Raw genomic sequence first — 26406 nt, forward strand, 5'->3', positions numbered from 1 at the left:
AACCATACGTGAGACAGACTCCAGACTCACAGTCCCTGTTCTTATATGAGCGTGTAGTCACTTCAGTGGTAATCGCAGTTGTTATGTTGTCAGATGTTCCAATACTTATGCAAATACAGGAAGTGAAATACAATTTTATTGTTTACCAAAATGAGCGATAGAAGTGAACGTAGGGGAGGTGATATATACAAGCAGTTAACCAAAGGAAGGAAGTATGCCACACATATTTGCAATAAGTTCATTTGACCCAATTTAATTTAATTTTGGTGTTAATTTTTAGCATTGATCTATCACTGGCAATCTACGACTTACTCCAGAATATGTAGTGCACATTTCATTGGAAACAGAAGATCTGGATACCCATCAAATCCAGCCTATGTTCCACCAATATTTCCTGATGAATACAAGAAGAAGAATGTGTTGCCGGGCTCTAACTTACAACGCTTTCACAGACAACTCATGCAATTAAGAAAGGAAGAATCAGACAGAAAATTTTCAACTACAGTTTGTGCAAGTAACATAACCCAGGATGCATCCACTTAATTTTGGTCTGGGATGGAACATTTCAAAGCATGATCAAATGTGTGGAATGAAATGGCATATGGCTTTTAGTGCCGGGAGTGTCCAAAGACATGTTCGGCTCGCCAAGTGCAGGTCTTTCGAGTTGACTCCCGTAGGCGACCTGCGCATCGTGATGAGGATGAAATGATGATGAAGACAACACATACACCCAGCCCCCGTGCCATTGGAATTAACCAATTAAGGTTAAAATCCCCGACCCGGCCGGGAATCGAACCCGGGACCCTCTGAACTGAAGGCCAGTACGCTGACCGTTCAGCCAACGAGTCGGACAATGTGTGAAATGGAAGATGATCATTCAGACATCAGGATCCCAGGTTTCTAAGGATACAGTTCCATAAGGAACAATACACAAATGCGTGATTTCACAATCATAATCAATATCTTTGCCTTACTTATTACATTATTATCAAACTGTAACATTTCCAAAGTACGTAAAGAAACCAGATTATTACTTTTCCTAGAGAAAATGAAAACTGGACTGTCCAATTCTGCTTTGAGAGTGCTATGCAGTGTTCACAGGACCTCATGTATTTTTTACGACTGTTCTTATAGAACTCGCGCTGTGTATGAAAAATTTCATATTCTGGCCTAGTAAGGAAAGTGTTCAAGAAACAATGCCTCCACCATTTTTTTTTTTAATTTTTTTTTTTTGCTACTTGCTTTACGTTGCACCGACACAGATAGGTCTTATGGCGACGATGGGACAGGAGAGGGCTAGGAATGGGAAGGAACCGGCCGTGGCCTTAATTAAGGTACAGTCGCAGCATTTGCCTGGTGTGAAAATGGGAAACCACGGAAAACCATTTTCAGGGCTGCCAACAGTGGGGTTCGAACCTACTATCTCCGGAATACTGGACACTGGCCACACTTAAGCGACTGCAGCTGTCGAGCTCGGTATCCTTCACCATTTAAGAGAAATTACAATAACTGTCGAGTCATAATTGACTTCACGGGATTTTGGGTTGAACAACCACCCCAAGTAGATCAGAGAGTGTATTTCTATTCTCAATACAAGGGTTGCTATACTGCAGAAGTTTTAACTGCAATCATAATCATTATGCCACCATTCTTACATGAAGGGAGATTAACAGCTGAGGAAGTTGAGAGTACTTAAAATATTGTGAGTGTTAGAATTCGCCTAGAAAGGTGTATTCAAAAAATCAAAATATACAGTATATTACAGAAATTGTTGTGTGTTGCGTTTTAGCAAATTTGCTAACTCCAATAATTAAAGAATAGTTTGAGAATTTTTCTACCATCAGTTTTATATATATATATATTTTTTACATTTTCTATTGAACTGTTCAGTGTTTACAAGGCAAAAATTGACATACGATTACTTAACCATTATTAGGAATACCACAAACTTTTAGCAAGTAATTACTGAAATAGAACTTTGAAATTTTGGTGAGACATTCCTCAACATACTTATTGTTCCTAAAAACAGGTGTTGTCAACTGTTGTGCTTTGCTATATACATATAGATCATATTTTTCTCTAAGGCAGTTATGTACATAATTATTTGTATTTGTATGTAATACATATGACTTGTCTTTATATGTATGTCTTTTATTGCTCATCAACGTAAAAATAATGTACTCGCAGATTTCCAGCCTCATCTACTATTGTTTCTTTATAGGAAGATGGACACTTAACTTCTAACACTCTGTCAACTACATTCCCCTCGATAAATATGCCCTCTGGAGAGCCACAAATCCAGGGTTGTTTTTTGGTAGATTACTAACCCACATCAAATAGCATGAACACTGAATGAACTTTCGTGACATTCTATTGCCTCATGTTCCATTTCACTTCAGAGAAATATTGTTCAAAGCAGCTCCCCCATTGGAGAATCAGTTACAAATGCAAGAGCTAAAGTATCAAAGTATCAAAGTTATGTCGCTATATTGCTCCAACATGCTTTTGTACTAGCAGATATTCTTATCCTTCTTTCTTGAAAACATTGAGGGCTTCATTATTGAGATACAGTGTCCAGGGAGATTTTTAATTATATGTTCTGTATCAACCAGCAATTTGCTGGTAAAATACATTTTGTCACGCACAGTGTGAAGGTGTATTTGTCCAGTGAGCGCACATAATTAGGGACTTTTAAATATAATAGCTGTGTCACAGTTTCCTCACATTCTTCTCTCTCTCCATATCATTCACTACCTTGTCCATCACCGAGATGACTATGGCCTTGCACGATTGTTCGATTTCAGTTCTTGCTTCTGCTCAAAGTATTGTATGAAGACTGCAAGGGATGTGTTTTAAAATATCTTCACTGAACAAGTGGCTGCATGGTTTGTAGCATGTAGCTGTCAGCTTGCATTCAGGAGATAGTTGGTTTGAATCCCACTGTTGGCAGCCCTGAAGATGGTTTTCGGTGATTTCCCATTTTCACACCAGGCGAATCCTGGGGCTGTACCTTAATTAAGGCCACAGCCGCTTCCTTCCCCTCTCCTACCCCTTTCCTATCCCATCGTTGCCATAAGATCTATTTGTGTCAATGCATGTAAAGCGAATTCTTAATAAACGAAATCCTCAGTTAATTCGAAGGGGGTAAGAGATGTCTCTAACGTCTTTTTACCAAACAGTTCTTTTACGCGTATGCCTTTCCTATATTTTTTTTTTCTATTTGCTTTACGTCTCTCCGACACAGATATATCTTATATATCTGCCTTTCTCTAGGCGAGAGGCTTCTTTTATACACAGCTGCAGCTGTGACATAGCCACTGACTCACGAGTTAAACTGTCATTGGCTGGTATGTTCTGGAAGGAACAGTGGTGGGGATGTGTGAATTCGATTCCTTGCCCTACATGCATTTGCAATACAAATAGAGTTTCTGACGACTTTCAGAAAATAACATACATATGAACAAAAAGGAAATACCCTCAATAGCTACCTGGATATCTACAGTATGTACATGGAAACTTGAGAAATTAAAAAGTCTGCTGCAAGAAGAGTCTGAGTTCGTTCCACACTTTTCAGAAACAAGATGTCATCTTGTCAGTGGTGAAATGAGTGAGTAAGAATAATTTTATAGTCTGCAAAATCATTGGTATGGAGCATACTGCTTTATGGAAGTGAAAGTTGGACTTTAGAAAAAGTGGAGAATAGCAGCCTGGAAGCAGAAGAAATGTGGTGCAAAATGACAATACGAGGTAAATTGAAAGGAAAATTAATTGAGTAGTATTAAGAGAAGTAAAGTATGACATAAGGCAGAAAATTGTTAAAAGGAAAGTATCTAGGAGAGTAGGATGTGACAGTGATGCAAAGATTAAACAAACAGCAAAAGACAGAGAAGAAAGGTTGTATTAACAAGGTGTTGCCTTTAGAACATGAAGGAAAATGAAAATTAATGAATGTACATCACTTGATCTGCTCTACTTAAGTACTTTTAATTCTCATGTATTAATTTCAAGACATATTTCTGCTCAGAATTATATGCAATTAGACTAGCAAGCCATATTTACCAGGTGGGTCAACTTCCCATGATATAGTTTTATGCTACCTGCAATATATAGACAAGAAACCATCCCAGCTAATACAGTTATATATAAGTATACATTTCTTAATGTTTACTCTAGTAGAGGGAAGTACCATTCTGTACCTCATGTTATTCAAGAATAGAAACCATAAATGCACTCATAGAACAGTTACTAGTGTGTAAAAAGGTTGTATTGACAAGGTGTTACCTTTAGAACATGAAGGAAAATGAAAATTAATGAATGTACATCACTTGGTCTTCTCTACTTAAGTACTGCATTATGTTTGAATTATGCTCTCCTAGATTTTAATTCTCATGTATTAATTATGATGTTCAACAGGAAGTGTGGAAGAAGTTTGAACAACAGGTAATATGTAACTAATATACTAATATAACAAGTTTGTATGTAGCTATATTAGAAAGAGTACAAACCATATTCAGCATCTAGTTTAATATGTAAGGAAGGTTGCTTCAGTCTTTGTAAGGTCCTTTTATAGACTCAACAGCTATGTGCCATTGTTATAATCTTCTCTATACAGTTCTATTTAAAAATAGTTTTATGAAGTGCAAACATTTCATGCTGTTAGGCCTAACACAGAGTACAACTGTAAAATGTTGGAAATTTTTAACAATATTTTATTTTATTTTCAGGGTATAGCATTTTCAGTTTGGACCTTGGTCATGGAAGAGATGTCTGGGATCTATGTAGAGCTTGCTTTCCTTGATGCTAGCCTTAATTTTGGACAAAGTCTGATCGTTTTTGCTGTGTTTGGTTTGGACACGAAAGCAGTTATCTTGCCGCTAGTAAAAAGGTAGTGTTGATTTATGTCATACTCTCTTATATGGAGGGGGATCAAATATAAAGTGGAATTTTCACCTGCAAACTAAAATACCAAGAGGACTGGTATATGGCCTTGAGAGGAGAATGGTGGGGATGCATGAAGCCGATTCCTTGCCCTACATACTGTATGTCAGCTGATGACGTAAGGGAAGTAAACATAGTGGGACCTGCCGGGGGACTCCCTTCAACACCTTAAAACTTTATATCAAGACTAGCAATTACTCGCGGCTTCGCTCGCGTGGATTTCGTAATTTGATCAGAGTAATAGTTCCTCGGCATTGTACTAAGAAATTATCTGAAAATTCCTAAAGTATAAAAACTCACCCAAAATTTGAGCTTCATTTACCCCAGAAATAAATTCTTTGTAAACCAGGTTTGTGGTATTACCTTTTGGGGCTAAGATGACCATGACACATAGAACTGTACATGTGAGAAACAGTCTTCTCTCAAGTCGAAAAAATTAATACATTTTTATTTTATTTTTAAAGGAGATTCCAAAGAGCTATTCCCACATCTGTAACATCTTCAGTTTTTGAGATATACATAAGTATCACCATAAAAAGAATTCAACCCCTGGATCAGTTCTTCCCCAACCCCCACCTCCATCTAAGTATATTTTCCAAAAACAAATATACATGTTTCTTTATTTTTAAAGGGGATTCCAAATACTAATTTTCATGTCTGTTACATCTTCAGGATACTTATCTTAAATATCCTCATAAGAAATAATTAAACTATTTTTCACTTCTTTTCACACCCCGTTAAATGCCTTCTCCGAAAACAAAAAGGTAAATGTCCTGTATTTTTAAAGGACTTTTTGACATATAATGTAGATATACCGGTACTCATTTTAAAAATTCACCTGCTTTTCCAATTATTTTCAGTCCTTTAACCGGATTTTCCGAAAACAAAAAAATACGTGTTTCATTATTTTTAAAGGAGATTCCAAATACCAGTTTTCATGTCTGTACATCTGTAACACCTTCAGTTTTTGAGATAAATGTATACTCATAAGAATAAATCAACTTCTTCTTCCTGACTTCTTTCCACCCCTCTCCCACCTTAAGTGGACTTTCCGAAAACAAAAATATACATGTTTCTTTATTTTGAAAGGAAATTCAAAATACCAACTTTCATGTCTGTAACAGCTTCAGTTTTTAAGATAAAGTGGTTAAATCTATATATATATATATATATATATATATATATATATATAAAAGAACATGTCCTGACTGACTGACTGACTGACTGACTGACTGACTGACTGACTGATTCATCATCGCTGAGCCAAAACTACAGGACATAAAGAAATGAACATATTTCAACTCCTTATTTACTTATTTTCAACCACACCCTCTTTACATTGATTTTCCAAAAGAAAAAACAAATGCACGTTTCTTTATTTTTAAAGGGGATTCCAAATACCAATTTTCATGTCTTTAACATCTTTGGCTTTTGAGACATAAGTATCCTCATACAAAGAATTCAACTAATTCTTCAATTTATTCAGCCCCCTTAAGTGGATTTTCCGAAGACAAAAGAAGATGTGTTTCTTTACTTTGAAAGAAGATTCGAAATACAAATGTTCATACCTCTAACATCTTCAGTTTTTGAGATATAAGTATCCTCATAAAATGAATTCCTTTTTCACCCCAGCCTGTTAAGTTGATTCCCCCTCCCCCCTTCCTCCAAAAATGTGTGTTTCTTTATTTTTAAAGTAGATTCCAAATACAAATTTTCACCCGTGTAACTTTAAGTTTTTGAGATGTAAGTTTCTCCATAAAAAGAATTAAATTTTTTCACTTCCTTTCACCCTCACCCCTTAAGTGAATTTTCCGAAAACCAAAAATGCTTGTTTCTTTATTTATAAAGGAGCTTCCAAATGCCAATAATCACGACTGTAATATCTCCAGTTTTGAGATACCGGTACATGTATCCTCATAAAAAGAAATTAAACTCCTTTTCACCGCCCCCACCCCAAGTTGATTTCCCCCAAAAATGCATGTTTCTTTATTTCTGAAGAAGATTCCAAATACTAATTTTCACGTCTGTAACATCTTTAGTTTTTAAGATATAAGTATCCTCATACAAAGAATTCAACTAATTTTTCAATTAATTCACCCCCCTTTAGTGGATTTTCCAAACACAAAAGATTACGTGTTTCTTTACTTTGAAGGAAAATTCCAAATACAAATTTTCATGTCTGTAACATATTCAGTTTTTGAGATATAAGTAACCTCATGAAAAGAATTCAACTCCTTTTTCACTCCACCTCCGCCCGTTAAGTTGGTTTCCCTCCACCCAAAGAATGCGTATTTCTTTATTTTTAAAGGAGATTCCAAATACCAACTTTTACATCTGTAAGCTTTTAAGTTTTTGAGATTTAGATATCCTCATTTTAAAAATTCACCCGTCTTTTCACCCCCTTAGCGACGGAATATCCAAAAATCCTCCCTTAGCGAGCACCTACATTGTAATGTAAATGTATCCTCAAAATTTCATTTCTTTATGTCCTGTAGTTTTGGCTCAGCGATGATGAATCAGTCAGTCAGTCAGTCAGGACATGTTCTTTTATATATATATATATATATATATATATATATATATATATATATATATATATATATATAGATTTAACCACAACTTCAGTTATTCTTAAAAGTTTCTCCCCGGTCATCATATATTTAAATTTAAGTCTATCATCATCCACAAGATATTTAAAGGACATACTACTATAGCAACTTCTCCAGCATTTGAAGAAAGAAGATCCCTTTCTAGGATCCCTTACATACAGTTTTTATCACAAATTTGGACATTGACTTGTTGAGTGTTGTAACTCAACATGAAGGAACATTATATCTCATCATCATAAGTGTTTTTTATTTCATATATGCCAATTTTTGTATCTTTACACACGTTTTTTAGCTGAAGACGTTCCAAATCAGGAACAAAACATGTACTTTTTTAATCATTTAATTAGATCTTAAGCTGGAATATGTTTATGATTACATAGACTAGCCACAAAAAGCAAATAAGTATTGGAATGTGGGATTCTTCCTTCAACCAGACACTTAGTTGAGTTGATGCCAATACGGGGCAGAAATAAGATTTATAACTTGCTACATGTGTGGCGAGGCTTTCCCCTTGTCAGTAGCGAAATGAGTGAGAAAGAAGTTTGTCCATGTGTGGCGCAGCACCTCATTGTGAAGTTTCTCTCACCAAAGAAGGTGTTGGAACTCCTGAAATTCTGAGAGGACTGCAGGCACAGTTTGGGAAGCAAACTGTTTCGAAGGTGCAAGTGTTTGAGTGGTATAAAAAGTTTTTTTTATTGGGATGGGATGCTATGGAAAACAAACTGCACTCATTACAGCCCTGGGCAAATGTCACAGAACAAAACATTTATGCTGTTCGTGACTTTATTAAAACATATGGTCACATAAAAGTTTCATCTCCTTCAAATTATCACTTGTTTAGACCACTCAAAGAAGTTTGGGGCGGTGGGGACAGTGATTAAACAGTAATGCTGTAGCAGAGGAGTTTGTGCACAACTGACTGCAAATACATTCCCATTCTTTCTTCAAGGGTGGATCAGCTGGTAGTAAATACATCCCCATACTTTCTTCGAGGCTGGATTAAAAAACTGCAAATTCGATGGCAAAAATGTGTTACTGAATTAGGAGATTATGTTGAAAAGTGACGTGTTGCTTTTGCAACTCTTGGCTGGACCTCTAAGAAATGAAAAATTAAATTCTGGCTTATATTTGATCCCCTTTGTATATTGTGCTTTTTATATTGGGCATAGATTTTAGTTTTTTAAGTACCCAGGCATGATACACTGTGTTAGAGCTCTTTACTAATTAAGACTTGCCTATTTCTCCTCCAGTATAGTTAGATCATATTGAAAAGTTTACCAAATTAATCAGGTCCCACTACTCCTGTACCGGGCATGTTGGCCGTGCCGTTAGGGGCGCGCAGTTGTGAGCTTGCATCTGGGAGATAGTGGGTTCGAACCCTACTGTCGGCAGCCCTGAAGATGGTTTTCTGTGGTTTTCCATTTTCACACCAGGCAAATGCCAGGGCTGTACCTTAATTAAGGCCACGGCCGTTTCCTTCCCATTCTTAGGCTTTTTCTATTCTATCGTCGCCATAAGACCTATCTGTGTCGGTGCAACGTAAAACAAATAGCAAAAAAAAAAAACTACTACTGTAGATTGTAATAAAAGTTAGTTCTCTTACTGGTCTCATAAAGGTAGTGTAGGTATTTGTACCAGGTTGTAGATTTCCAAGTTGTATACTTCATCTCTCAGAATTTTAACAACCGACTACTACATTGTCAGCTAAGTAGACTACTGTATATTGATTTTGAGTTCAGTAAGTCTGCTAGGAATGCACAATTATTTCCGAGATTTTTCAGTAGTAAGGATCTTTGTCTGATCTGCAATGAACTAAATACCATTAGACTAGAAGTGCAGAAAGTGACATCAGTCCCTGGGTGGATAAGTGTGGAAAATATTAATTTAAAGGAAAATGGGCATACATGTATGGGAATAATAAGAGAAAAGACTGAGAATAAATGGCAAAGAATGTGTCTGTTAAGTCATTAACATGGTGGCTGTTGGATACTTAAATAGGATGACAGAAGGACGCTGCAAGAACTGATAATGAGATGATATTGTATAGGCTTTTGGGCTTGTGCCGTGTCAAGAAAATAAGATTAAATTCTTAACGTTTCACAGAAAACTGTGCTCACAAGAAGCCTTTCTCGTGGACAGTCGAGAGTTCTTCTGAGGATGCAGAGCACAGTTTTCTGCGAAACGTTAAGAATTTAATCTTATTTTCTTGACACGGCACAACCCCAAAAGCCTATACAATATCATGTCTATAAGTACAGGCCGTGATAGCATTAATGATAATGAGATGTTCTAAGCAAGATGAAGAGTAAAGTATTTTGCCACCACATTCCTCTCTGAGCCAGAAAGTGTTATAGCAGCATGACTAACCTTATGAATAACACCTTTCATAACATCCAGATGCACTAGTTTTTTTGCTAGGGGCTTTACGTCGCACCGACACAGGTAGGTTTTATGGCGACGATGGGATAGGAAAGGCCTAGGAGTTGGAAGGAAGCGGCCGTGGCCTTAATTAAGGTACAGCCGCAGCATTTTCCTGGTGTGAAAATGGGAAACCACGGAAGACCATTTTCAGGGCTGCCGATAGTGGGATTCGAACCTACTATCTCCCGGATGCAAGCTCACAGCCGCGCGCCTCTACACGCACGGCCAACTCGCCCGGTAGATGCACTAGTCATGCTCTGAATGTCGTTACTCAGCTCTACCCATTCCTTTACTCTTACAGGCTTCAAGCATTTTTAATAGATTTTATTGGTTATTATAGAAGCCCTTGTAAGGCAGACCCTCAAATAAGAGTGAGTGACATCCACTGCATGTGGGGAAACTGTGTGTTATGGTAATGGAGGACAGTGTTGTGTGTGGTATGTGAGTTGCAGGAATGTTAGGGACAGCACAAACATACAGTACAATGCCTGAGGCAAGGGGATTAACCACGTAAGATTAAAATCACATGACCTAGCCAGGAATCAAACCTGGGACTCAAAAGTTCAATGGCCAAGCCATGGAGCCAGATACAGGTGTAAATGAGACCGAGAATTCAGTGGAAGTTAAATTTTATCCTGTCCTGTGCCAAGAGATGGATACAACAATACTGCATCCATCAAGAAACAGCAACAGACATGGTAAATAACACCGGCCTGCGGAGATTTTACGCAAAAGTAATTGTATGTGATATACATTACATTTAGTGTCCTTATGTAAAAAATAATGCCAGTTGTTTTGCATCACGTACAGATTTGTCACAAGTCCATCTCATGTTTATGCTAATGGAGCTTCGTTGTTGTAAATGAGGTTTGGATTGGTTGTATGGAATGCTGGTATGGACATGTCTGAGAGAAAATATTGTATGTGCTCTGTTTTGGAGGGCAGTAGGTAATCATACAGGTACACCAGAAGAACACTTAGAACAGTTGCAGTTCGCATATGCACAATGTCAGACAAGGTCAAAACACTGAGATCGCGTTTCTCCATAGTCTGAGAGTAGAATCTAGGCTCTTTTATTTATATGTGCTGGTTCATTAATGAGAACCTGTGTTACACCTTTGTCTACAAGTTACAACATGCACTTGAAGTCGATTGAGTGAATAAGTGAGTTAATTTGTGTTAAAATGTCAATTGGCAGTGATGTTCGGAGGTGAAAATGTGTGAACAATCCCAACTCTTTCTGTTATATATGTGGCCAGTATACAATTAAAGGCCAGAAGCAAAATATTATGCCATTTATAAAAAGCCTGTACTTATCATATTTTAACATGAAGTTAGGTGATCAGGACAAGAATTTTGCACCCCATATTGTGCGTAAAACGTGTGTAGAAAACCTGCGGCAATGGTACAATGGGTTGTTGCCGTCAATGCCATTCAGAATCCCAATGGCTTGGCGGGAACAAAGAAATCATTTTGATGAATGTTATTTTTGTGTATGTAAAGTGTCCGGGTTCAATACGAAAAACAAAAAGCACGTTGTGTATCCCTGCCTTCCATCTGCCACAACCCCGTACCACATGGACCCGATATTCCTGTCCCAGAACCATCAATACTGTACCAGGAACTGTTTTAGCCAGGTACATTATTCTAAAAGTTACCGGAATATTTGGAAAAGGACGGCAGCAATATGTGTTCATGTGCCCGACATCTTACTTGAGCTCGATACCAAGTTCCTCATGGCAAGCAGGACACGTCACGAACGATGAACCTGCGGGTGACATCAATGCCACATGCCGTATGCCTTTCTCTCGAATTTACGAGAACAAAAATGTACTAACTTTTTAACCGATGAAGATACAGAAATATGACATACCTCATCGTGTAGCTAGTGTTCTTAAGGCGAACATATGTCAATCTCAGCAAATTCCACCAAGGCGTTCAAGAGATATCAAGCGAGAAAGAAACCACATTTTCTTGTGACGTAGCTAGTAACCTTGGCCTTGCGGAATAAATGCTGAGGCTCCGGTCAGAGCAAGGCAGTACCAATTCTTCGCTCATAGCTGGCTTGTCAGTCATGCTGCTCGCGATGAGTGAAGTCAAACTTACTGTTCATTCTATGGGTACGTTGTGATACTTGTATTATTTTCAACAGCAAGTTGACAGTTTATTTGAACACCAGTGAGTAACCTATGAATTTTCTTGAGAAATTGTTGGACTTACAATTCATCAGGGACATTTGAACTTTGGAAATTAACGTGTTTATAACATTGAAGTTTTAAGACTTGTTTTATTTCGCCAGTATTTGAACTTATAAAATATCTCGATTTCCGTGTGAATAACTTTAACAAAGTTGAAGCTAGCACGACTACTTTAAATTTTAATGGTCATGAACTGTTTCAACTTAAAACATCGTAAGTGTAGGTTTGCAACACATTAACTATTTTGAATATTACAAAGTCTAAAACCACTTTAACTTATGCATAAAGACTGTTTACTAATTTTCGTAACCAATTGTATCACTTGAAACCAATTTGTATGAATAGACTGTCTAATGAACTATAAATACGCCTTAATGCATTACGCATATTTTGTAATTCAGTGACATTGTGAATTATAGGGTTCGTACACGAATACTTGAGGAACTGTGACAGTGAGAAGGAATATTACGCTATTTTACGAGAGAGAGCTTTTTTTTTTTTTGTGAAAGTTAGTCATGATAAACTGTGCTTCGAATGAGAGTCATTTCTGACAATACGAATGGTGTGCAGTGAGTGTAAAGATGAACTATGCATAGAAATGTTTTTTTCTTTTTCCAGTTATTTCAACTTACGTACAAACTGGGACTGGTAAAAAGAAAAAAACCAGTGCTTCAACAAATTTCTCATCTAGTGAATGGTAATTATTTCTGAAGCCATTTTAATCAGTTCTAATACCACAAATCAGATTGTGCTCGTTTCAACATAGGACACTCTAACAGTTACCTAGTCAGATGGACTTTCTTGTGTTAAAGCCGCTCTTTTATTAACATGAGAGATCCTGACTCAAGACGACACAGATCGATGGAGAACGACGCAGATCAATGAAGATGACGCAGATCATCGGAGATTAATGCAGATCAACACGGAACTTGGGATTGGTACTACGAGGGATGGTTCCTGGAACGCGGGACTATGGAACATCACGGTGCTTGCTGTTAGCTGAGTTCCAGATTGTTGCTCGCAGAGCAGTATTCAACAGTTCGAGCTCAACCTTTTCCCATTAGTGTGTCACTTAACGTCTTGTTTATTAATTTTTACTGTCTAGTGTGCCATCGGTTATTTTCCTTTAGAATAATCATGAAACCCCCTCGTTTAACTTCGTTTAGTTATTAGATTGCATTCATTACATATAAATCCATTCGACTGAATGTTCTTCTTCTTCTTTCTTAATCCATTTATCCTCCAGGGTCGGTTTTTCCCTCGGAATCAGCGAGGGATCATCCCACCTTTACTGCCTCAAGGGCAGTGTCCTGGAGCGTGAGACTTTGGGTCGGGGGATACAACTGGGGAGGAGGACCTCGACTGAATGTTTCATGGTTTTATTTTCCAAATATCACTGAAAATTACATTTTTTAAAGAGGTATATTTGAAAAATAAGATTTATTTTTGCTTTAGCCTAATAAAATTTATAAAACATATGGCCAAAGGATTGATTGTGACACATTTCTTCATTAACCCTTAAATGCGCAATTTATTATTTATTTTAAATACGACGGTTTTTCATTCAAAAAGTAATAGATTGTTACCAGAAAAATATTTTAAAAAGTATTTGGCAGAATTAATATATTTTTATTTATTTGGATCAGTCAAAATATTAAGATTTTTGTGTGTTTTTTGCACCGGTATACGAAAAGCTGTACGATTAGTGTAGCTACTGCTAGACTTCAGTCTTAGGGATGTACTGGCCCACGAATTCTCTGTGGTAAACAGCATTTTATGTGTTTTATATTATCTGTTTAAAGTTCACACCACTTCAGTTTATCAGCAAGGAAAAGTCATTAAAATAAAAGATTGTTCTTTTTTAATACACAGTGACCCCTAGCGAGTTCGTCTGCATGGCAGAAGTAAATGGACACCTGTAAAATCATAAAGCAGATATAACAAGCAACTATATTCTGCTTTGCACATATGCAATGATATGCATTTAAGGGTTAAAGCATAATGTTGAAATATGCTATGTTGGTAGATTTTCAAGCTATTTATTACACGTTAAAAAACAAATATATTAGTATGCTGTGTGGAGTGTCATATTAGTTGTGTTTGCGTGTCACCTAGTGGCACGCGTGTCATAGGTTCGCCATCCCTGTTACAGGTGATATGACTCTCAACAGAACTCTTATAGACAATGTGTGTTATCATGTTAGTTCTCGTAATATCGTATGCTCTCACTTGTTGGAACTTTAGAATTTCAGTTCAGTGTTTTATTTATAGTGAAGGCGTACAATAAACTCTTAATTCGCAATATTCATATAAAGTGTACAATAAGTTACATAAATTAGGACAATACTTGGAACTTTCTGCAGGAAGATCAAATTTAATTTCAAGTGTTTTATATATATTTATGACTAAAAAAGTATTTTTGAGAATTTCACGAGAAGAAATTATAGAATTTACTTTGTTTAATTTACAAAGAAAACATACTCTGAAATCACAAATGATGGTAGAAAGGACTTTAGGATTTCGTTAAAGTGAAATATTAACTTATCTTCAACGTGCTTTATTGTTTTACATCAGGAAAATCATGATGGACTTAACTGGTTAAAAAAAAACATTACTCATTTAGATAGCAAGATTTTTATATGATCAACACAATTCTTCGATATTTTGTTGTAGGAATTGGAACATATTTTCCAATAAATATTTTTGATCACTACAATTCAGCGATATAATAGGGTAACTTTTCATAGATTGAATAAATGGGAGAAAGTTATGATATGTATTATTTCGCCTTGCGATCCTTACTCTCTGTACCCGCTCCTAAGGACTAGGCATCCCTTAGAAAAATCTCATGCTCTTTGATACCCATTTTTCGTAGTACAATACAGTTACCAGAGAGTGTGTCTTTGTCATCTTCAAGTGCGGAGGATGGTGATGATGATACCTTTGTACCGGATGTTTAGAATAAAACTCCATGTCTTTATAATCAGTGTGACTTAAATGATTTAGTGCATGACCTAGGCCTCACTAAAGAAAAGAGTGAACTTTTAGGATCAAGATTAAAAGAGAGAAATTTTTTACTTCCTGGGACAAATTCATATTGTTACAGAAATCAGGAGGAAGAATTCCAGCAGTTTTTTGTTCACAAAGACAAACTTGTGTTTTGCTGTTATATCCCTGGCTTGATTCATCATCTTGGAACTATTTACCTAGCAAAAGACTGGCATGTTTATTGATACCTGTAAAAGAAGTCTCAAAGCTGTTCTTCTGCACAATGGAAATAAACTTGCTTCAATGCCAGTCGCCCATTGAACATCTCTTCATGAAAACTATTGCAATTTATCTATGGTGTTGCAGAAACTGAACTACAATGAACACAGATGGTTACTGCGCTGTGATTTAAAAGTGTGCGGTATCATATTAGGGCAGCAAAGGAGATATACAAAGTTCCCTTGGTTTCTGTGTGAGTGGGACTGTCGGGACAGGGATCGTCACTGGTTGGTGTCTGAGTGGCCCAAGAGGAAACAGTTTGTGTCTGGAGAAAAAAACATTGTAAATCATCCATTAATTGATCCTCAAAGTGTGTTATTGCCCCCTTTACATATTAAAATATTGGGAATTATGAAGCAGTACGTGAAGAGTTTGGATAGAGGCAATCCCTGCTTTCGGTACCTCTGTCAGAAATTTCCAGACTGTTAGATGCCAAAATTAAGGAAGGTGTTTTTGATAGCCCCCAAATTCAGAAGCATATGAAGAACACGACATTCAGTACAACGATGAATGAAACACAGCTTCAGGCATGGGAATCATTCAAGGATGTTTGTAGCAAATTCCTGGGTAATGTTAAAGATGTCAACTACCAACAGATTGTGGAAACCATGCTGTACAACTTCCAGAAATTGGGTTGCTGAATGAGCTTAAAATTACATTTCCTGCACAGTCATCTGGATTATTTTCCTGCAAATTTAGGGGCATTCAGCGAGGAACATGGCAAGCGGTTCCATCAGGATCTAAAAGAAATGAAACTAAGGTATCAGGGGCGATGGGACATCTCCACGATGTCAGATTGCTGTTGGTGTCTAGTGCGAGATAACACTACTAAGGAACACAAACACAAATCAACACAGTGGTCATTCACATCAGAGTGTAGCAAACAATAGTGTTCTTGTAGTGAGATTCATACATTCTAGCAATGAACATGTTACTTTTTTGTATATTCATTACAATTTGATTATGTCCCATTAAAATTACATATATTTTCTATTATGGTGTTTTCTATTGAAATGACAAGGATATGTCAAATTTGGATTTTAAATAGCAAAAAAACTGTATGTGATAGGCAAATACAGTTTACATATTTGAAATCAGCACACCTAAAGTAGGGTAAATCACCTCTTTCTTTAACCTTTTGCCGGAATGTTTTTTTTTTTTTTTTTTTTTTTTTTTTTTTTTTTTTTTTTTTTTTTTTTTTTTTTTGCAGGCCGGTGTAATACTTAAAAGGTATGGTCAAATGTTCCACCTTTACAAAACTTTTTTTTTTTTAAATTTCATTATTTAAATAACATTTTAAAAATAACGGAACATGTTTCATCTATCTTGACATCATCAGCCGAAAAGTTTTTAGATTAAGCACAAAGGACAAGGACCAAAACACATTAAAAATAATTCGGACTGCCGAATGCGTCTCTTAAAATGTTGAAGAATATGCTGGAATGTTCTGAGCACAACACTTGAATACTGTTAAAAGTGAAAATTAAAATATTGTACACATGAGATGGTTCAATAAAATTGGAACCCTTACTCATGTTTAACTTATTTTTATCAATAGTCTTCATTCTACTGGAACTAAACATTGTGCTCCATATCACCAAGTTTCTACCGACGCATTGGCAAACTGTATGTCAACACAGCACCATCACGTTAAGAAGGACTCTATTACCAATTTTATTGAACCATCTCATGTGTACAATATTTTAATTTTCACTTTTAACAGTATTCAAGTGTTGTGCTCGGAACATTCCAGCATATTCTTCAACATTTTAACTGACGCATTCGGCAGTCTGAAATATTTTTAATGTGTTTTTGTCCTTTGTGCTTAATCTTAAAACTTTTCGGCTGATGATGTCTACAAGATAGATAAAACATGTTCCATTATTTTTTAAATGTTATTTAAATGATTAAATAAAAACAATTTAGTATTGTAAAGGTGGAACATTTGACCATACCTTTTAAGTATACATACGACAATACAGGCTTTATAACGAAATTCATTTTATGCAATGGCCGGTGTAATGTAAGGGTATCGTAATGGAATAAGTAAAATAGTTACATCTAGGTCGTATATCTTGGAAAAACTATGTGAAAATTGAGAAAAATCTATAAATTCTGGTTGAATTACAAGAATGAGACAGTATGTAAAAATCTGAAGAAATTAGTTACCCAGAAATTGTTCTGAATAAAAATATCTTATCACTAGGGAACACTACATAGAGGAGATGAATAGAGCCAAGTAAATATTATAACTGAAGTGCTCAGAAAGAACTTTAAACCATTTTTTGGCTTTGAAATGTCACATGCAATGGTCTTCATCAGCATTATACACTCTTATACTTCAGTGTGTACAAATATACTTTTTTATAAACGACAGGAATGTAAGCAAATTAATGTCAGAACCAATAGCTTGCAATAAATGAACTACAGTTGAAAACTTGTCATGTCGATATTTGTCCACATACTTCCAGTCTGAGCATATCCTGACATTTGCCAGAGGACCCTCATCAGGAGCAGAACGTGTGTGGGGGGGGCAGATCAAATCATTTGGTATAGCTGTTGTCAAAGTGTAAGATTATACACAATATCCATTATATAAAAAATAAAAAATAATACCATTCTATTATGTTACATGCTCCTATTCATGTTACTGTCTTTCTGTATATGACTTGATTGGTCACTTGTTTTTTCCCTTCCATTATTAAAGGAAAAAAAATATATGAATAACACTACCTTATTGAGATGCATTAGTGCAATATAACTTTAAAATAATGCTGGACACAGTGATATGTATATTTAATTGATGCCACGCCAGTCATTTTCAATAAACTCGGCAATAAAATGCCAGCAATTTACCAACAACCATTTATAAAGATGCTTTCCTTAAAAGTTCAATGGGAGCTGATGAAATTCTCGTCTTTATATACAACTAGCTGTTCTGGCCATAACTGAAAGGTTGTTGATTAACGCAACCACCACCATCAGTTAACTCATAACCATGGAAACTGAATATTATTTCCATGTTAGAAGTGCTTGCCATTTATGATCTTCAACAGTGCATAAAAGAACTTCTTTGGGACAAAACTTCCACCACCTCGACATATCCAAAAACTGGATGAGCAGTTAGTGGGATATAAAACCACTAACATCATTATTATGGTCCTAATGCTAAAAATCTGAATTCATGAATATCTCTGTTTCATAGTTTATACGGTAAAATGTCATCATCATCTTTCACAGCTTCCAGCCACTGGCTGGGTCTTCTCAGAACATAAGCCTCTCGATCGTCCCTTGTCTTCCCTTCATCTCTCTGTAGTCACTTTGATCCAGTCCTCCCTTACTTTCTTCATCCTCTCCTCCACTCTTTTCAGCCATCTGTCCCTTGGTCACCTTCTTGGTCTCCTGCATACCACTCCCATTTCATGCATCTTCTTCTCCATTCTCGTCACGTATCTATACCAACTAAGCTGAAATATTTGAAAGTTTTTGTAAAATGTAGTAATCGTGAATAACTCCATTATTATTTGTCAGATGGTAAATCTGATTAAAACATAAAGGATTAAGATATACTCTTTATAACCTTTTTGTTCAGTTTTTCAGTACAGCTAATATTAAGAGAATAAATTGATATTTCATGTTTTGACCCTTAATATTGCTATGCCATTGCATACTAGCCATGCCTAGTGCCATAACAATCTATAGTACAAGGCCATGGCATTAAAACCGGCAACCCCGCCTTAGCATTCGCTTGACATGCTATGACAAAACTAAAAACCATGCGCTCTTTGTAATGTAAAATCCTAGTGATTTTGATTATTGTTTTAAGAGGAAGTACAACTGGGAAACCATCCTCTGTGAAAACTTAGTTTAAGATGTATTGTTAATGGTAACTAACATGCATATTTCATCATTCAAATTTTATTAAATATTAAAGAAAGGGTGAATCACTAAACAAAGTACAGTATATTACTTCAACATCGTTTTTTTAGGCTATAATAAGCATTTTCCTTTTGTTGTTATATGTTTCAACAGACTCAGTTATTTTTGTACAGTAATTATTTAGCAACACATTGCTGATTGTTTTTATTGCATTCCTCCCATAATTTAAAAGTGATCACCACCACAGCAACAAGATTCTTGGAGCAAATGCTTTAATATTTCATAATTTTAGACTCCCTTTTCACTTGAATGGCAAAGAATGTATATCTGGTTACATACAGCCAAAAATTTACTTTCATACTTTGTTGATACAAGAGCCTGTGCAATTCAGACTACATGTTTTCCGATTAACAAAGCCGTGCGGTTAGGGGCGCGCGGCTGTGAGCTTGCATCTGGGAGATAGTGGGTTCGAATTCCACTGTCGGCAGCCCTGAATATGGTTTTCCATGGTTTCCCATTTTCACTCCAGGCAAATGCTTAATATTAAGGCCATGGCCGCTTCCTTCCAACTCCTAGGCCTTTCCTATCCCATCGTCGCCATAAGACCTATCTGTGTCGGTGCGACGTAAAGCCACTAGCAAAAAAATAGTGGTTAACAAAATAACATCAGATGGCACCGAAAGTCCTCCCCTGTTCAGTCTCTGAAAACACTCATCTTTACTAATTAGAAATTCACTGCAGTAACTTCAAAACTAGCAGCAAGTTTAAAACTTACATAGCCACAAATATAGGCTACAGAAAGCCAGACTCATCAAATTCAATACTGTTATGAATAAAACAGCATCTGTTTTATTACTCTAATATTTTTCAGGATGACCTAATAAATGTGTGCGCACTCACACATTTCTATTCAGGCATGAATGACCACACTCGCTAATTGCTGTCTATTTACAAGTTTCTCTTCCTTACAGCACAGTAGGTGGTCTGGCCCATTGGTATTACCTGGGGACGGGTATAATCCTTACTTTCACTTCTCCAGTCCAGTCACTTCATACAGCAGCTGTGTGTAGACCGCTGGATTTGAACACAGTGCTAATGGCTACACAACACACTACACCTGTTCATTGGTTCGACTCCAGAGACAGTCCAATAACTCAAACAGTTACATGTCATGAACAACTGAACAGCAACAGCTCAACAGTGCTAACCAACAGGGCAGTGCTCACAAAACAACCATTAGTGCTGTTCCAATTACACTCATGATAGCTGCTCGGGTCACCAACTCTACAACAATTCTCAGTCCACATAAGTACACAAACACACACTACTCTAAGGCAGTATACAGTCTTCTGTCCTGTACACCATCTCCAATGCACTCCGATACCACAACCATAGTTCTTCACTCAGACCTCTGTGGGACACTAGCGGCAGCCAACACCTCTGTTGCCCTCAGCCTAGCCACCGAACTCCACCACCATGAGTCTCACACTGACTCCACCATGGAGTCCAACACTGACTGACTGTGTGCGGCTAGCCTCTTTTTCTATATCTGGGGCAATATGCACCAGAATATTCGTGATGTGGCCAGACGGAATATTCCCGTTGCATCTCCAAGAAACTCAGGTAAGCCAGTCCATGAGAACAGTACACGGAAATGCCAGCTATGCCCTCCAGACCGGCTGGGAGCTCCCAGGTTGGCTGACTTACTAGTCTCTTCCAAGAAATAATGAAAGGAGCTACCACAAGGCTGGCACATAACAATACTTTCCAGATAATTCTCTTCTAAAACCCTTAAGAACATTTCACATTGATCTACAGTTACTGTTTCACACTTAGTTTCATTATGCTCAGTGGATTCAATACTATCTACTGAAGAGGTAACAGCTTCATATCTCGCAGAATGAAGAATAAGAACACTTTTAATCCATATCTTCTTTTCTGCTTCAAAAATTTTGGTAATTGCGATATTATAATTACTACTCCAATGAACATACATTTGATAATTAAAAATCAGACGACCGGGCGAGTTGGCCATGCGGTTAGGGGCACGCGGCTGTGAACTTGCATCCGGGCGATAGTGGGTTCGAATCCCACTGTCGGCAGCCCTGAAGATGGTTTTCTGTGGTTTCCCGTTTTCACACCAGGCAAATGCTGGGGCTGTACCTTAATTAAGGCCATGGCCGCTTCCTTCCAACTCCCAGGCCTTTCCTATCCCATCATCGCCATAAGACCTATGTGTGTCAGTGCGACATAAAGCCACTAGCAAAAAAAAATAAGCCTTGTCAATACTGGTACTTAGAGTTGTTTAATTTATTTTTTATTACCTCATACACTGTATATGTTTCAAGGACCTTACTGTTCTCTCCTTCAGCAGTTTTTTCTCTCACTACCAGTTATCTCTTGGACCTCTGTAATTATTGTTAACATCAAACACCAAAGTTCTGAACATCTCTTAATAGAAATCTACTATATGTATTAATTAAAATAAAATACATCATAATTGTCATAAAAGAACACTAAAACTACCCTATTCTATTTACAATTTTTTTAATGTCATCCTTGTCTATCACCTAAGAATACGGTCAATGTATTAAAATTAGCATGTTAATTTTTTTTTACTACAATCTTCCAATTCAGAGATCATGGAATTACCAGCAAAATTTAACTGACATGGTAGTACATATGATACATTAAGCTGGCTAAGAGCATAAACAATTATTTCTTTCAAAACAGAAGTGTAATGGTACAGTGCATTGTAAGTATCCGTTGTTATAAAGCCTGATGGAAAATTTTCTTCATCGAGCTGCTTCCATTGTGCAATCCAGAAGAGGAAGTTAGACAAGAAGGTAAGCCATTTGTCGTGAGTCATAGAATGTTTTATGAAATTCATTTAATTTCAACATGCGAGTTTGAGGTTGTTTCACATTAACGACATACCACCACATTAAAATAATCTTAAAGAAATAAATATGCTGTACCGCAGAATTTGTATTTGTAAAGTGCCGAAACTGTAGTTTCATGGAATACATTATGTACTAGATGTATTTCTTGACGTTCAAATGTATTTCGATACAAACTCCTGTGATTTAATTTTGGAGCTGCCATTATTAGTAAATTGGACTCCTTTTTTTGCAGACCTACAATGTCTGCAAATGCTGCTTCAATAGTTTTCTTGAAATCCTTGTTATTACAGACCATAACTTCAGCATCGCAGCATTGAATATTGGTCCAGAAAGGGATGCAAATGTTTTAGAGGGTTTCTTTAAATTGATCCAGGTATTCCTAATGTTTTTGAAAATATGTATGCTGTCATAAAATACAGATGTTTTTAAGAGGTTTCCCTCAATTTCCTGAGGTTCACTCAGCCTACACCAAAAATGAGTACCAGGTTAATTCCTGGGGGCAAAGGCGGCCGGGCATAGAGCTAACCACTCTACCCCATCACGTGCCGGGGTTAACAGTGGTGGAAGACTTTACCTTCCACTCCTCCAAGGGCCTTCATGGCCTGTATGGAGGTGACTTTGCTTTGCTTTCCCTCAATTTGAAAGTAATATTTAGAATTTGATCCTTTTGTAAGCTTAAGAAACTTCACTCTATTAATTCTATTATTATCACAAATAACAGACAAAACATCCCGGCCACATTCTTGAATCAGTTTTATTACTGTTTAAGCAATTTCTGCTAATTCTGATCCCTTCAACTGTTTTACTGGAACTACCATCACCACTTCCTTAAAACTACCAAAAGCAGAAGTAACCAAGAAACAAATGACTATCTTAGCAATTTGTTCATTATCATTACTAGCTGCTCCAAGTATAGTACCATTTTTCAACACATGAATCTCATCAACCTGCAAATTTACCAATTTTTCAGATATGGATAATCCTTCAACCATTTATTTCAGAAAATTTATGTTTTCTGCTTCCTTGTTAGGGGATATAGACATAGCAGAGGATAATTTTTGCAAATGTCTTAGATGGGGCATTGACATAATATCATTTAACAATATAGCATGACAACATTTTACAGACTGCATGTAAATTAGAAATGTATACAAAACTGTTGTTACATTGTACCTTGGTTTCTTAAAAACTGTTACTACAAATTGGTCATGCAATTTCTTGAGCTTTTTAGCCCCGGAACCGTACACTGCACCGTAATTTGCAGTAATTTGGTGTTCGCAACCCCTATAGTCTCCTACCTCTGTGACTTTAATTTGACCTCAGTACTCTCTCAGCTTGTGCTTTAATTCTAACGAGTGACGACTGCTTGTATATCAAAACATATGTTTGGGGCATAGATTCCCCCAGCATACAGTTAACGAAACTTTATTTCTTTGTAGCCAGTTTGGTTTTTCATACTTTTTTAACATATAACTTTGTGTTAAGAGTGTTTGAAAGCGATGAACAGATTTTACTAGATATTCTTGTTTATTTCATCGATACTCTAGACGATGATGGAAATAAATGTTGTTGAAGATAATGCTGTGATAGAATATAAATATTTTCCCTTTGTGCTTCAGATGAACGTATTTTCACATCGTCAGAATAAGTAATGAGATCCTGGGTATGATGAGGACTGGAAATCCCATCAGCATGCAAAGGAATCCACCTTTCTATTGCATAAAAAATGGTATTTACGATACCCAGTCAGTCTCAGGTTTGGAATAAGTAATGACTTTCTAAAGAGTCTAAAATCACTATTACCTGCAGTGAACGAAAGATATTCGTATGCAAAAACCATGTACTGGAGTTGTGCCCAGATTTTGTAAAAGTAAACCTTATAGTAGTACCAGAAACCAAATGGTAGAAATCTTTTATTTTAAATGTGACCTTTTTATTTTATTTCATTACCAGTGATTACAGTGCTGTTCTAATTTGAAAATATATATTCATGTATTGAAAATAATCCACTTCACTGATTTCATGATATTTTAAAAGAAATCATATCTGATTGTGTAAAATACATGTTTCTTTTTTTGGTATACTCAGTTCCCTAGTGTACGGTTAGTGCTCCTGAAACATAGATGTAACTTTTGAATGAACATTCAATGAAAAGTGTTCAAAGGAAGCAATTTTATTATCTTCTTCAGTTCTCCTTTTCTCATCCTCTTCTGCATTTTTCTGCTGCTTTTCCACTTCTCTTTTTCTGTCTTCCACTGATTTCCCTTTTTTTACACCCTCCTTAGTGTTAAGATAAGAGGGAAAACTTGGGAATATTTTGGGCACTGCAATGTCACTTAAAACGGGGGCTTCAAGTATATATTCACATTCCTTGCCATCCTCATTTATGAACTTTTGTATGGTAATGAAGTCTGAATCATGAAAATGTTTCATACAAACAATTGATCTGTCATTTGGTTCCCAGTTGGCTTGTGGAATAGCGCGAATCCATTCTTCTACATTTTTATGAAATTTAAAAGATCTTACGCCTTCTACTTTAATTGGAGAGGTGTAATTGCTCTTACAACCAGGCGCTACACAAGAACTAGGCATTTCTGCCTACTTAATTTCATTTTGAATTTACAAGCTGTAATTGCGAAGAAAAGCAGCACGATCTCACAGTTACTTCCTTGAAGTTAATGGTGTTAGCAGCCGGTAGCCACATGTCACTACAGCGTTGCCAAGTGTCTCACACCACGGCTTTGACTACAGATGGCTATGCTAGTGTACAACATGGCTATCCGTGAACTTAAATACTGATTTTTGAGAAATTCTGTTGTGCCATTTGCCCATGATGTCATAACAAACAACAAACAAACAGATGGACAAAAGTTGAACTGAACCTACTTTTGATTTTTGTATACCTAATCTGGAGTAAATTCAAAAATTTGAAGTGTACAGACAAAATTAAAATTTTATTTATATAGATAGTAATAATAATGTAACGTGTAGGCGGGGTAAATAAGTAAATAAATTAGTACAGAACCTGGTAGCGTCCTATTTCTAAGATTTATTAACTAACCACTACACTCACACATTTACACATGCACACACACGATTGCCGAGCTTACAACTTACACAAGTACACTTATATGGTTCGCGCTCTCTCTCTTAGTTTCTAGTGTTCCATCTACAATGACACACACACAAAGTCATTGATTATTTACACTACACTCACTCAGCCACTCAGTCACACTCGTTAGCGCTGTCACGGTCCACAGCCTACACGTCAGTCTCGCAGGTCGGGATAGTATCTGCTGTTCACTCAATCCGTCGAGCCCCGTTCGCAATCTGCACACATCGGCACCCAGTGTTCCCTTCGTGCTGCTCCAGAACACCCAAGGTTCTTCTCCAGCAGCCAGCCTCAAGGGACTCACACACATCAGGGAAACAGGAACGAGTCCTCGGCTCCAACAGGCAGATAGTCCATCAGGCTGACATCTCAGCCCAGGCTATCACGGACTGCGCTCTTCGCTCTCACTCACTCACTCACTCACTAACTCTCTAACTAACTCTCACTAACTCCAGGCAGGTCGTTCCCCTCTTAGATACCTGCGCTGTCCCTTCTAGAATCGTCCGGATGCTCGATGGATCCAGGAACAGTGACAAAGTGTTTCAGGAAGGCAGGGTTTCCAACAAGAGAAGTTAGTGATAATGAAGGAAACGAGGTTGAACAGCAAGAATGACAAAACTGCATTAATGAAACTGCTTTCAGTTGCAATGCCGAGGACTATGTGAACATAGACAGTGGTGTGCAAACTGAAACAGACACAATGGATATAGATGGCTTAAGGCTTAATTAAGAATTTTATGGAAAATCAGAAAGGAGAACAGGAGGTGGAGGAAGAAGAAGAATACAGCACTGAGTTGGAAGAATGTAGGTTAAAAACTTATCAAGATGCTGTCAAGAGTTTAAATGGACTACAGCAATTTGCCCTATAGCAAAATGATTCTGATATGCTTGCTGTGGCTTCTCAGGCTAGAGTGTTTGTGGAAAGTCGAGCATCTAAGCAGCAATGTGTGCAGAAAAACTCTCCTTAACTATTGCAAAAATAAATGAATCATGTGTACAGTGATTTTTTTCTGTTCGTTGTAAGTTTTGCTTGTAAAGTATTAATTCATACCAGAAATATGTAAATACAACACTGGATA

The 26406-nt window shown here is 36.8% G+C and overlaps 1 protein-coding gene across 2 annotated transcripts in view; it reads left to right on the top strand.

The window, feature by feature from the left end:
- anchor (integral membrane protein GPR155 homolog anchor) overlaps positions 1-26406 on the top strand; it is a 267223-nt gene that overhangs the window by 214448 nt on the left and 26369 nt on the right. For both annotated transcript variants that reach the window (XM_067139331.2, XM_067139332.2), the window contains exon 12: positions 4725-4885. In XM_067139331.2, coding sequence (XP_066995432.2) covers positions 4725-4885 — 161 coding nt within the window. The remainder of the gene's footprint in view (positions 1-4724; positions 4886-26406) is intronic.

Source organism: Anabrus simplex, chromosome 2, assembly GCF_040414725.1.
Source record: "Anabrus simplex isolate iqAnaSimp1 chromosome 2, ASM4041472v1, whole genome shotgun sequence".
In the NCBI taxonomy this organism is placed as follows: Eukaryota; Metazoa; Arthropoda; class Insecta; order Orthoptera; family Tettigoniidae; genus Anabrus; species Anabrus simplex.